Genomic DNA, 14969 nt, shown 5'->3' on the forward strand with positions numbered 1-14969 from the left:
AACCCAAACAAAATGACCTATTTATATAGTTACTTTCTGTTCCTTTTTTAACTTATGAAATACTGTTTTTTACATTTAGCTCATTAAATGATGTCACCAATCAGTGCAGATAGAGCAGGCAAGCTAGTTTGTTTTACATGCGTGATGGACAGAAGTGTAGCCTATATGGCGCAAGATGCCACAAAAATGTTGTGGTGGCAGAGAGCGAGATAGAGTTGAAGAGGAGGCTTGAAGCTGATGAGCATCTTGTTATGACATGCATTATACACTAGGTATACCAAATATTAGGAACACCTAATATTGAGTTGCACCCCCCACCCCCTTTTGCCCTCAAAACGGCCTCAATTCGTCAGGCATGGACTCTCAAGGTGTGGAAAGCTGGCTGGATGTCCTTTGGGTGGTGGACCATTCTTGATACACACGGGAAACTGTTGAACGTGAAAAACCCAGCAGCGTTGCAGTTCTGACACAAACCGGTGCGCCTGGCACCTCCTACCATACCCCGTTCAAAAGGGACTTAAATCTTTTGTCTTGCCCATTCACAAACACAATTCATTTCTTAATTGTCTCAAGGCTTAAAAATCCCCTTCTTCTCCACTGATTGAAGTGGATTTAACAAGTGACATCAATAAGAGATCATAGCTTTCACCTGGTCAGTCCATGTCATGGAAGGAGTAGGTGCTCTTAATGCTTTGTAAACTGTATGAATTAGGTTCGTAGACTTATACCTACAGTGGTTCCTCCTTTAAAAATTGCGAGCTTGCACCGCGGGACTTAGAGGTACCCAGCGTCATGGCTTCATTGCTCCAGACCACCACAAGGGGGAGTTTGCAGCGGTATTTATTAGAGAGGGGTAAATATAAAGATTTTGTTCCGGCGCCAGGCAGGTATTAACCATGCTGAAAGGAAAAGAGTAGAATAGAGTACCATTACCAGACCCACACACATCAGCAGAAGAGACTGCCTAGAGTGGAGCCTGTTTACCAGATAGCCAGTGGAGAGAAAAGAGAATACACACCCTATAAAACCCACATCACAGCACAGGGGTAACCCCAACAAGAATACCTCATACAATAATAATAATAATAATAATAATAATAATAATAATAATGGCAGAGCAATTTAACAGCAACTTCATACAAAAAAGAACCCAGTCATCAACAGAGGATTTGCAGTAATATGTATTATCTTCCAGTGGAGGAGTGCAGAGGGTATGAATGTGGGGGGTGTTCATAGATACAACAAAGGCCTTAAAAATGTCCACAATCTTCTCGGCCACATGTCATTAGTACACCCCACCTCAATACAGTTCAAATAACAATACACAACTTGCAAGCAACCTCCCTTTTAACTAAAATGTCCATCCAAATACTTCTGGCAGGGGAATAATAGTCCAGCTCTAATGAACTGAAAAATAGAAAGTCTGTTGCAGGGTAAAGCACTGGAACGATAGAGGGAAGAGAAAGAGAACAAGAGAGATCTTAGCTGTGGTCTTCAGGCGTGCCGGTGTACTGTCTGACCGTCCGATGGATTGTATGTCAAAGCTTCACAACAATGTTTGCTACTAATCCATGCGATCCATAACCGGCGCGGTCCCAAACGAAAACAACCACGCCGTAGATTGAGTTAAAAACTTTATAATATACACACGCTGAAAACAAACAAAACTTCTGCAGCATAGCACACACAATCAAACTGTCGCGCCACCCAAGAGCTCCTCCCCAGAGAGCTGAACGAGCCGTCTTTATTTCCTCCTTCCTTACTGCTGATGCGCTCTTAAAGTGGCAGCGCACGGTGAAGGCTACGTGCAGGATTTCGCCACAAGTTATAGCACTCATTATGCATTTGGGTCCCAAGGTTTTTACATGACCAATCATATCGAGTGGTTCCAATGATGAATTTGACGCGAGCCACCCGTTCCTGGTGGCTTTCTTCAACAAACATGGCTAACAAAGCCTTACGGTGGAACCAAATGTAAGTAGTTATAACGTCATAACGAGTCAAGCAAAAAATGTACAATTGAGAGGAATATGTTAGCTAGTGTAGAGAAACGTTTGTGCATATTTTTTAGTCATAAAGTTAGTTTACAAAAATCGTTATTTAGCAAGTTATCTGACTAGCTAACATTAGCCAGCTAGCTAGCTAGTGTTACGACAGGGGAATGAATTTGTAAACCCTTTACAATGAAGATCTGTGAAGTTATTTGGATTTTTACTAATTATCTTTGAAAGACAGGGTCCTGAAAAAAAGATGTTTCTTTTTTTGCTGAGTTTATGTATATACTGTATTCTATACCATCTACTGCATCTTGTCTATGCCGTATGCCATCACTCATCCATATATTTACAGTTGAAGTCAGAAGTGTACATAAACATTAGCCAAATACTTTTAAATGCAGTTTCACAATTCCTGACATTTAATCCTTGTAAAAATCCCCTGTTTTAGGGTAGTCTTCCACAAGCTTCCCACAATAAGTTGGGTGAATTTTGGCCCATTCCTCCTGACAGAGCTGGTGTAACTGATTCAGGTTTGTAGGCCTCCTTGCTCACAAAAGCTTTTTCAGTTCTGCCCACAAATTTTCTATAGGATGGAGGTCAGGGCTTTGTGATGGCCACTCCAATACCTTGACTTTGTTGTCCTTAAGCCATTTTGCCACAACTTGACAACTTTTTATGCTTGGGGTCATTGTCCATTTGGAAGACCCATTTATGACCAAGCTTTAACTTCCTGACTGACGTCTTGAGATGTTGCTTCAATATATCCACATATTCCCCCCCCCCCCCCATGATGCCATCTATTTTGTGAAGTGCACCAGCCCCTCCTGCAGCAAAGCACCCCCACAACATGCTGCTTCCAGCCCCGTGTTTCACAGTTGGGATGGTGTTCTTTGGCTTGCAAGCCTCCCCCTTTTCCCTCCAAACATAACGATGGTCATTACAATTCAAGTACAGGCCAACCAGTTAAATTTTTGTTTCATCAGACCAGAGGACATTTCTCCAAAAATTATCTTTGTCAACATGTGCAGTTGCAAACCGTAGTCTGGCTTATTTTATGGCGGTTTTGGAGCAGTGGCTTCTTCCTTGCTGAGCGGCCTTCCAGGTTATGTCGATATTGGACTCGTTTTACTGTGGATATAGATAATTTTGTACCCGTTTTATCCGGCATCTTCACAAGGTCCTTTGCTGTTGTTCTAGGTTTGATTTGCACTTCTCTCACCAAAGTACGTTCATCTCTAGGAGACAGAAGGCGTCTTCTTCCTGAGCGGTTTATACCTTCGTACTATTGTTTAGTCTAATAGCCGAGCTAGGTGTGAAATCCCACCCTCCTATCACAGACCAGATTTGCCCTAACGACCAAGGGGTAGCTTGCTCCTCAATGTTATAAAGTTATAACTTTTCAAATATGTTACCTTACATGTTATGTTGGCTGACAATTTGTTAGCTACGCTGTCCTTACTGCTGTAATGATATGCTATGTGGTTCGTATGTACCGGTATGTTAGCGGTCCGACTCATCCCAAACTCTCTCAATTTGGTTGAGGTCGGGTGATTTTGGAGACCAGGTCATCTGATGCAGCACTGCATCACTCTCCTTGGTCAAATAGCCATTACACAACCTGGAGGTGTGTTGGGTCATTGTCCTGTTAAAAAATTCCATTCTGGTTTGGGCTTAGTGGGACTATTGCTGCAGAATGCTGTGGTAGCCATGCTGGTTAAGTGTACCTTGAATTCTAAATAAGTCACAGTGTCACCAGCAAAGCACCACCACACCATTACACTTCCAGATTCCAACGGTTTATGGTCCATTGCTCGTGTTTCTTGGCACGAGCAAGTCTCTTCTTCTTATTGGTGTCCTTTAGTAATGGTTTCTTTGCAGAAATTCGATCATGAAGGCCTGATTCACACAGTCTCCTCTGAACAGTTGACTTTGAGATGTGTCTGTTATTTTAACTCTGTGAAGCATTTATTTGGGCTGCAATTTCTGAGGCTCGAAACTCTAATGAACGTATCCTCTGCAGCAGAGGCAACTCTGGGTCTTCCTTTTCTGTGGTGGTCGTCATGAGACCCAGTTTCATCATAGTGCTTGATAGTTTTTGTGACTGCACTTGAATGAAATCTTCCGTATTGAAGTAATGATGGATTGTCGTTTCTCTTTGCTTATTTGAGCCGTTCTTGCCATAATATGGACTTGGTGTTTTAACAAATAGGGCTATCTTCTGTATACTCCCCCCCCGACCTTGTCACAAAACAACTGATTGGCTCAAACGCATTAATAAAAGAAATTCCACAAATTTCAGAACTTCAGATCAACTTTATTATCCCACCAGGGGGAAATTCATTTGGTCATGTGTTTAAAAATACAGTACATAACACAGAAACGCCACAATAGATTTAATTCAAAGTGCTATAGCTACACATTTAAAGTGAAGGTGAAATATGTTCCTTCTGAAATCAATCTCTTACTATATTTTTCAAGAAAGTTATCTGCGCACCACTGGATGAATTTAGCCATTTCTCTGTCAAAACCTTGGAGAGGCTTGGTCTGAGTGGAGGAAACTCACAACAGCAGTGTCATTTGCATATTTAAAGAATTTGTGGGCTGCGTCAGAGGCTTGACAATTGTTTGTGTACAGTGTGTATAGTATCGGTGAAAGTATGCAACTTTTAAGTTTAGTTTATTAATTCAACCATTTTTAAAAAACAAGCACACAAAACTTAAAAGCCATATCTGCACATGAATAAAATCATTGAGGATAACACACAATAAAGTCTGAGACTTATTTCTATTGTGGTCCTCTTGAGACAAGATGGCTGGACAAGATCGAACACAGTATGGCAGTGAAATAATAAAACAAAAACATAAAAGAAGAACATCTATCTCACCATTCCAGTTACATCATAGGGGTTAATCATATCGGCACAGAGGACATCAAACATATTTTTACTTTATTTTTTAAAGCTGTCCAGAGAGGTCGTTGTTTTTATAGGCAGAGGCAACTCATTCCATTCTGAGGCTCCAGTATACAAGAAAGTACCTTTCCCAACATTACTCCTGAACCTGTATAAGCACACATCAGCAACACCTGATCTGGTGCTGTGATTGTGTGCATCCCTAACACGAGGAAAGTAATCACTTAGATATCTGGGCGCAGGACCATAAATACTCCTGTAAACCAAACCTAGTCTAATCTGGGACACCCTAGCCTCAACAGGCAGCCAGTTTAGTTCCTGAAAGCAGCTCCTGCCTATGTGAGTACGTGGACTCACCTTCAATACTACCATGATCAACTTATTCTGGGCTATCTGGAGCTTCCCCTTCATATGTTTCGATAAGCCCCCAAACCAGGAAGTACTAGCATAGTCAAAATGGCATTGAATGAGGGCAATAGCTAGCACTTTCATGGAGTCCTTATCAAGCAGCTTGGACTTTCCAGCCCAAAACTTAGTCCTGGCATTAACCTTCCCTAGCACCTTATTGGCCATGCTCACACCTCCCGAGCTTCCATCAAGGATACATCCCAAGTAGCTAACAGAGGTTTTAGTAGTCAGCACCTCACCCCCTAACTCCACTCTGATTTCAGACAACCTACACAATTTAGGTCTGGATCCCAAAATAATTGCTTCAGTTTTCCCTAAGTGCAGAGATAGCTTATTATCTCCAAGCCATTTGCTAATGTTAGTAAGCTCTGTGCTAAGTATGATCTCCAATATAGTTTTACTTTTGTGAGACACCAGAAGTGTAGAGTCATCCGCATAAAGAAAAAGACGGCAAGAACAAGCATCTTTCATTTAATTAATATACAATAAAAACAGCAGAGGCCCAAGCACGAGCCCCTGCGGAACGCCACAACTCATTGGTTTTGCCTGAGACAGTGAACCATTATCCTCTACTACTTGCTCCCTTCCTGATAAATAGGACTTTACCCAGCCTAGAGGGATACTGCTTAACCCCAGTGCCTCCAGTTTGGAAATTAGGAGTATCTGTATCAAAGGCCTTCTGTAGGTCAAGCAGTACCATTCCACACAGATTTCCCTCATCAATCTCTTTCCTGATGAAGTCAGTCAAGTAAAGTAGAAATGAATCAGTGGAGTATGTTTTTCTAAAACCCGACTGAAAATCATACATTAGACCCTGTTTGTTAACATATTCATACATTTACTCATGTACAATTCTCTCCAGGATCGTTGATGTTACACAGAGGATAGATACAGGCCTATAATTCCCAGGGTCAGACTTTATCCCCTTCTTATACAGAGATATAACTTTAGCTTGTTTCATGTCCCTGGGAAAGGTGCCTTGCTCAAGAAAGAGATTAACAATATGCGTAATACAAGGGCCAATTTGCTCAGCAGAATCTATTAGAAACCTTGCAGGAATATTATCCAGGCCTGTGGCTTTGGAGCATTTAAGCTCTGCCAGCATACTGCCTATTTTGGCTGTTGCTACCTTTGCAAAATAAAAAGAGTTTGGCTGAACCCCTAACTCTACATAATACTAGTAAAAAAAGTAAAAAATGAGTTGAATTCATTGGCAACCTCTGCTTTTTCATATACCATCTCCCCTTTGATGTTCAGTCCAATACTGTTTAGTTTGTTTTTGGTGGTACTACTACAGCCTAGTTCCTTAAATGATTTCCAAAGCTTTTTAGGGTCATTTTTGTTTTCAATTATTTTCTCAGCCAAGTAACCCCTCTTAGCTTCATCCATCCATGGGAAGGCAGATATCCAGACAGACAATCTCCAGATCAGCATTTAAATCCGATCTGAAGTTAAAAGCAATGTCTGATCTTACAAATGCACATATTCCCCTACCGTTCCGATTCCGATCCTTCATGACAGAGTAATTACCTAACTTAATTTCTGAGTCACAAACAGATGAATCCAACCATGTCTCAGTAAAACATAAGAAACCCACCTCTGATTTGCAAACCAACAGGCGTATCTCATCGATCTTCGGTAGTAGGTGCACAAAATGTAAGCCCTTCTTCCCAAAGGCCTCATTGAATTCCCGATCCATTTGTAACTCGCCTCCCACTGCGCTGCCATCTTCCCACTGCCCTGCCTCCGGTGGCCTCTGTCGCCATGGAGCACCCCTCCATTGTCCTCACCACCGTGTCCCCCGTCACTCGCCTCTGGTTGCCTCCGCTCCGCTGTGAACCCCCCCCCCTCCTCCGGTGCACTCTCCACCCTCGGTAAGTCCTCTGGTCCCACTCCACCTTCAGTACTCACACACCCCGTGGGTACAGCACACCGACAGCAACGGTAGGCTTCATTGACCCCATGTCCAAAGCTAGAATCGCTGCATTTTAAATGAATCCACTGCGCACATTTCAAAGCTTTGCTGTTACTCTTTATCCACCGTTCGCAAGAGGAGCATGGGTGCATAGGCCGTTTGATTTTTTTAGTGGCTCCCGTATTCACCGTTCTAGATGTAGAGATGGCAGAGTTAAACTTCACTTGTTGAGTACGGTTCATAAATAAACTATTAATCCACTTGATCAGTAGAGAGTTAACCCCCAAGTTGACCAGCTTATCCACAAGTAACGCATCATCAACACCCTTGGAGGCACAGCAGGAAAATTGGTTTGAGGCTAATTGGGATGAGAGACCAGAGAGTAGTTGTTTTTGAATTATTTTTTCAAAACATTGCATTAGGTATAGATGTCATGGCTACAGGGCATAAAGCATTATTTTCTTTTGGCCTGTTGTTTTTAGGTATTGCGACAATTAGAAACTTCTTCCATAAGTCTGGAATTATCCCACTGTTCAGTGACAGCTGGAACAGCTTCTGGAACGGTAATGTGAGCTGGTCTGTGCATGCTTGAAGTGCCTTGCTGCTGACACCGTCTGGACCATATGATTTTCGTGGGTTGACACGTTGAATGTTTTGCTTGAAGTCATTCACAGAGATCTGTATATCAACAGTTGGTATGCTGTCTATACTGTCCAAGGCCACTTTCTGCTGCGACGTAAAATCACACTTCAAACCTACAATAGAAACCGTTCAAATCACTTGCAAAAGCAAGGTCATTTGACAGTCATACAATGTCTCTTTGGTTTGTAGTCTGTGATGGTTTGTAGCCCTTGCCAGGCTTTACTACTGTCCTTGAAAAGGTTTTCTAAATTTGTCTTTGTATGCTGCCTTGCACTCCTTGATTTTCCTTTAAAGTCGCCTCTGAATATGTTTCCTTCCCTCTTTACTGCCACATGATTTAAAAACACTATTCTTTTCTGTCTGAGAAGCTCTTAATTCACGAGTTTCCCATGGTTTAATATTGGGGAAGATGTTGACTTTCTTTTTGGGATTAATGAGATCCTCACAGAAACAGATGTACTCAGGAGACGGTATCCGCTGCCTCTTCCAGGTCATCCGCGCTGTCCGTCAAGGTCGCCCGGTCAGTGGACTCAAAACAGTCCTGAAAGGCTTCAGGAGTCCCTCTTTTAAATCTCCACCATTTTATGCTTCTCTCTAAATGTTCAGATAGATTGCACATGTTAAATTCTCCCATGTTCAGCTTTACTGCTTCAGGTGACTGTCTCAGCCTTGGAAAGAAGGTCATGGATTAAGTCGGCAGCTATTTTGGTGTCAGCGGATGGGGCTATGTAAACAATAGTCGGACTTGATTTATTGTTCCGTATGCCAGGTCTCAGACAGATCAAGCAGGATTGTCGGTACTCAGAGGTATTGGGTACAAGCACATGGCTCATCAGTCTTATTCCTTATACTTTGTACATCACCATGTATAATAGATGGAAGAGGTGTTCTGAAGGGCTGTTTTTTAATCCGAATTCCTCTTCTACTGCCACGTTTCCTTGGTTTAGAAGCCTTTCCTTGGGAACATGTTCATTGTATTAATGGTGGTATTCCATTGCAGTGTAGACTTGCAGCAAAGGGTCGGAGATTGAGCAGGACATCGCTTGTGTATGATATCTGCAGTTGTGGCTCGCTGTATCCATTGAAGGTTAGGTCGACAGCTTGTTTGGTGCGTTTTACACAAATACGGATTAAAATTAACAGCCAAAGTACTGCTATTTGCCTCATTATCAATTCAATTTAATACCACTAAAACCTTGGTTGGTTGAGGTAGATTGCAACTTTAAAACAACAAAAAATCATGAGGACAAATGACTGTCGCTGCAAGAACAGACGCCTCAACAAGTGATGAACAAACAAACCGTGAGCCACGGTTCATAACCTTGATGTGAGTGGCGTGACTGAAACATTGCTCAAGCCTGATTAATTTACTGTGGTAAACGAGGCCTCTCCTCCTGTTTACAATAGTGACCAGAGGTGCTGCTAACATTTACGACAGCAAATTTCAATAGTAAAAAATAAAAAAAGACTGTCTTTTGAGCTTCGAGTCATGATCGATGCAGCCTACTCAATCACTTTTTATAGCTACTGTTTACAGACATCCTGAGCAGTATATAGTCTTCCTCACTGAGTTCCCTAAATTCCTATCGGACCTTGTAGTCATAGCAGATAATTCACATTTTTGATGACTTTAATATTCACATGGAAAAGTCCACAGACGCACTCCAAAAAGGCTTTCGGAGCCATCATCGACAAAGTGAGTTTTGTCAAACACGTCCCCGGACCTATGCATTGCCACAGTCATACCCTAGATCTAGTTTTGTCCCGTGGAATAAATATTGTGGATCTGTTTTTCCTCATAATCCTGGACTATCGGACCACCATTTTACATTTGCAATTGCAACAATTAATCTGCTCAGACCCCAACCAAGGATTATCAAAATCCGTGCTATACATTTTCAGATAACACAAAGATTCCTAAATGACCTTCAAGACTCCCTCCACCTACCCAAGGACGTTGGAGTACAAAAATCGGTTAACCACCTAACCGAGGAACTAAATGTAACCTTGCGTAATACCCTAGATTCTGTCACACCCCTAAAAACCAAAACAGTTTGCCTTGACTGACAGCTCTTTGAAACACCCTTGTGGTCGTTGCCAGGTAACAAGGTAAACAATGGCCACATGTCGTTGATGACAAGGTAAACAATGGACAGCATGTCATTCCAAGCCTAAATAAAATGCCTCAACCCAATTTTCTCTGAAAATTGCACTCGTGGTCAACAGAGTTGATCATGGACTGTTGGATATCAGACAAACAGCAGCAATACACAATTGCATTTCTATTGTTTTGTAACTAATTACAGAATACTGTTCACTGATACACTTCTTATTATAATTAGAGCCATAAGCCTAATATAGGTGTAACAGTATAACTTTAGTACGTCCCCTTGCCCCGACCTCGGGCGCGAACCAGGGACCCTCTGCACACATCAACAACAGTCACCCACGAAGCGTCGTTACCCATCGCTCCACAAAAGCCGCGGCCCTTGCAGAGCAAGGGGCAACACTACTTCTAGGTTTCAGAGCAAGTGACGTAACTGATTGAAACGCTATTAGCGCGTACCCGCTAACTAGCTAGCCATTTCACATCCGTTACATAGGCACCTGGCAGCCGTGCACAGGACCCATTGAGTGATACATTTTGTAACACTCATCTCCCGTCAGAATGCTTGAAAAAACAATACAAAGAAACAAAATATCATGTAAAAGTTAAATACTTAGGCTTTAAGAAATGCAAACAACTACAGAGATTGATGGGGAGGGGAGCGGGAAAGGAGTGAGACCCATGTACCATCAAGCAGGCTTCAGTCACCCCCAAGACTGAAGCGAGAGACAAATCCAGCTATGGCCTCCTTGTCAGGCTCTCACACTGGGCAGACAGGAGTCCTGGGATGGAGAGCAAGCACAGCTTTCCCTCATACGGTGCTGGATAAAGGGTGACCTCATTGAAGAGGTGATCCAGGATCCTGTCTAAGTAGCCTGTAATGTTACTGAAAAGGGAAATGTTTTACCACCGGGTGGTGCAGTGGTCTAAGGCACTGCATCGCAGTGCTAGCTGTGCCACCAGAGATTCTGGGTTTGAGCCCAGGCTCTGTCGCAGCCGGCCGCGACCTGGAGGCTATGGGGCAGCACATAATTGGCCCAGTGTCGTCCGGGTTAGGGAGGGCTTGGCCGGCAGGGATATCCTTGTCTCATCGCGCACTAGCGACTCCTGTGGTGGGCCGGGCGCAGTGACTAGGTCGGCAGGTGTATGGTGTTGCATTTATATTTTTGTTCAGTGTATTTATTGTTCTGAGTTATGATGCTATCAATTCGTTGATTTAGTGATCTACTCATTCTACAATGTGTTTTCTTGTGTTTTTGAAGTACTCAATTTGAAATATGCAATATTTGGTCCTGCACTTTTTTGTGAAACTTTTCAATGTTCGTATTTGGAAATGTTTGTGTGCCTGAAATGCTCAATTGATGCAGATTTTAAATTAATAACTAACTATGATTTACAGCATCTTGGGTTTGTCTTCACAGCATATTCCCCCTTCTTTGCCTTTGGGAATGCTGATTTTGTCTCACAGCATTCCTGCTGCGGTGGGCATCTGGGAAGCTTTGCAGACAGAGCAGATGTTGAATTTCCGAAAATGTCTATCAAAAACTCATTTTCTGGACAATATTCCTTCATGCCAGCTGTGTGTTGCCAGTTCTCAGACTCAATGTAGGGGGTTTAGGTGTGTCACAGAAAATATAACGTCCAAGCAGCGACAGCAAGATTATCTTACGTTAGCACCCCGATTCCCCCAAAATGCAGTGTCAGACTCATCCAACTCTGATACTTACGTTATGGTCAGCGCTTGCAAGATACACTGTCAACAATGGTACAGCATCCGTCTTCAGGATTAGCGTTCAATTTACACTATGGCATCCAGTCACAACAGTCACACAACAGATGAAAGTCTACCACTATCTTCGGTTGTACGTTCTCCTTGAGCTAGCTACACTAATAATAATAATATATGTACACATACACACACACACACACATACATCCACACACCATTAGTGTATTTGACTAATCTCAGCCACACATGTTGCTGACATGTGTATAAAATCAAGCACACAGACATGCAATCTCCATAGACAAACATTGGCAGTAGAATGGCCTTACTGAAGAGCTCAGTGACTTTCAACGTGGCACCGTCATAGGATGCCACCTTTCCAACAAGTCATTAAGTCACATTTCTGCCCTGCTATAGCTTCCCTGGTCAAATATTAAGTGCTGTTATTGTGAAGTAGAAACGTTTAGGAGCAACAGCGGCTCAGCCGCGAAGTGGAAGGCCACACAACCTCACAGAACGGGACCGCCGAGTGCCTAGGTGCGTAAAAATAGTCTGTCCTCGGTTGCAACACTCACTACTGAGTTCCAAGCTGCCTCTGGAAGCAAAGTCAGCACAATAACTGTTTGTTGGGAGCTTCATGAAATGGGTTTCCTTGGCCGAGCAGCCGCACACAAGCCTAAGATCGATATGCGCAATGCCAAGCGTTGGCTGGAGTGGTGTAAAGCTTGCCGCCATTGGACTCTGGAGCAGTGGAAACTCGTTCTCTGGAGTGATGAATCATGCTTCACATTCTGGCAGTCGAAAGGACGAATCTGGGTTTGGCGGATGCCAGGAGAATGCTACCTGCCCGAATGCATAGTGCAAACTGTAAAGTTTGGTGGAGGCGGAATAATGGTCTGGGGCTGTTTTTCATGGTTCGGTCTCGGTCCCTTAGTTCCAGTGAAGGGAAATCTTAACGCTACAGCATACAATGACATTCTAGATGATTCTGTGCTTCCAACTTTGTGGCAACAGTTTGGGGAAAGGCCTTTCCTGTTAGAGCATGACAGTGCCCCGATGCACAAACAAGGTCCATACAGAAATGGTTTGTTGAGATCTGTGTGGAAAATTTTGACAGGCCTGCACAGAGCCCTGACCTCAACCCCATTGAACACCTTTGGGATGAATTGGAACGCCGACCGCGAGCCATGCCTAATCACCCAACATCAGTGTCCAACCTCACTAATGCTCTTTTGACTGAATGGAAGCAAGTCCCCGCAGCAATGTTCCAACATCTAGTGGAAAGCCTTGCCAGAAGATTGGCGGCTGTTATAGCAGCAAAGGGGGGACCCATTCCATATTAATGCCTATGATTTTGGAATGCAATGGTCAACAAGCAAGTGTCCACATGTTTTGGCTTTGTTTACAAAAAAGGCGTAAGCGCACATGATGATGATTTTAAGGTGGTGCATATTTAAATTAGTAAAGATGATAAGACATTTTAATGACTTTTCCGGCTTTATGTGACGTTGCATAAGGCCAGAAGTAAATCTTTGGTAATGCCTGCCTCCAAGTGTTTGACACGGGGGGGAGGGGACCAGTAACTTTATGATCAAACTTTATCAATGTACCAGCTACAGTCAATGTTCATACTTGGGTCACCCTACTTTGAACTTTCCATTCTATCCACACTACTTTTATTGAATTAAATCATGGTAGAATCTCCCTCTAGTCAATGCTTGCACAAAGTCAAGGATTGATTCACCGTGATGGAGAATGAGCTAGTGCACACTTACTGTATATTTGGGAGATCAATTATACTGACCTTTGACCTATGCACCTCTCCATCGTCGTCCTCTCCTCCAACCCCAAGTATCTTCCTGGTCTTCAGCCGGCTCACCAGGTCTGACTGACTGTGTTTCTTCATCAAAGGAGGACGGGGCTTAGAAGCCATGGTACACTAACCTGGATAGAGTGGGAGAGAGTTTTAACACACATCTTAGCACTTAAGGGGATAATACAGAGCTTGCATGGCCCTTCGATTCAGAACAATCATGTAAAAAGATCAACAGGAAAGAGGGGCAAGAGTGAGAAATTTAGGGGAGAGAAAGAGAGAGAGTGAAGGGGGGGCACAGATGAAGCAGAGAGAGAAACGGAAGAGAGAGAGAGAGGAGAGGGCAGAGAGAGGAAAGAGGGATAGGGAGAGACGAAGAGAGAGTGAGATAGTGTTCAGAAAACCTTGTAATGTCATTCTCCTGCCTTTAGATATCACAGACAAAAATACAACCATACTGTACCAATAACACTAGGTGGAGAGTACAGTATCTTATGCAACACCAGCATTATGTAAGATAGGACAGATGAGGACAAGCAACCATAGGGTAACCTACAGTAGAGCCCATACAATACAGTCAGTACCTGTACAGTATCTCTATACTGCAGATACAGGTAGTACTCAACACTGTATCGATGACAAATAGTCTTTGAAATCTTTCAAATAGGTTGAGCATTTGCTTTACCCTGCCTGGAGTGCCAGATGGGCAGGGTTTGGACTTTTTGTGACTATTCTATTGATTCCTTTGCAACAGGCAAGCTCAATCAAATGGTATTTGTCACATGCGCCAAATACAACAGGTGCAGAGCTTAACGTGAAATGACATACAAGCCCTTAACCAACAATGCAGTTCAGGAAATAGAGCTAAGAAAATATTTACTGAATACACTAAAGCAAATAAATGTAATAAAAGCAACACAGAATAACAATAACGAGGCTATATACAAGGGGTACCGGTACCGAGTCAATGTGCAGGGGTACAGGTTAGTTGAGGTACATGTAGGTAGGGGTAAAGTATTTGTACATGTAGGTAGGGGTAAAGTGACTATGCATAGATAATAAATGGCGAGTAGCAGCAGCGTAAAAACAGGGGGGGGGCATTTGATTAATTGTTCAGCAGTCTTATGGCTTGGGGGTGGAAGCTGTTAAGGAGCCTTTGGAATTAGACTTGACGCACCGGTACCAGAGACCACAGTCTATGACTTGGGTGACTAGAGTCTTACACAATTTTTGGGACCTTCCTCTGACACTCATAGTATATAAGTCCTGGATGGCAGGAAGCTTGTCACCAGGGATGATGTACTGGGCCGTACGCACTACCCTCTTTAGCGCCTTATGGTCGGATGCTGAGCAGTTGCACACCAGGCAGTGATGCAACCGGTCAGGATGCTCTCGATGGTGCAGCTGTAGAACTTTTTGAGGATCTGGGGAACCGTGCAAAATATTTTCA

At 43.1% G+C, this 14969-nt stretch overlaps 1 protein-coding gene across 1 annotated transcript in view; it reads right to left on the bottom strand.

The window, feature by feature from the left end:
• LOC120053556 (tumor protein p53-inducible protein 11-like) overlaps nt 1-13639 on the bottom strand; it is a 64682-nt gene extending 51043 nt beyond the window's left edge. The window contains exon 1 of the mRNA XM_039000689.1: nt 13511-13639. Coding sequence (XP_038856617.1) covers nt 13511-13639 — 129 coding nt within the window. The remainder of the gene's footprint in view (nt 1-13510) is intronic.
• Nucleotides 13640-14969: the final 1330 nt, after the last annotated feature.

Source organism: Salvelinus namaycush, chromosome 9 (genome assembly GCF_016432855.1).
Source record: "Salvelinus namaycush isolate Seneca chromosome 9, SaNama_1.0, whole genome shotgun sequence".
NCBI classification, from domain to species: domain Eukaryota; kingdom Metazoa; phylum Chordata; class Actinopteri; order Salmoniformes; family Salmonidae; genus Salvelinus; species Salvelinus namaycush.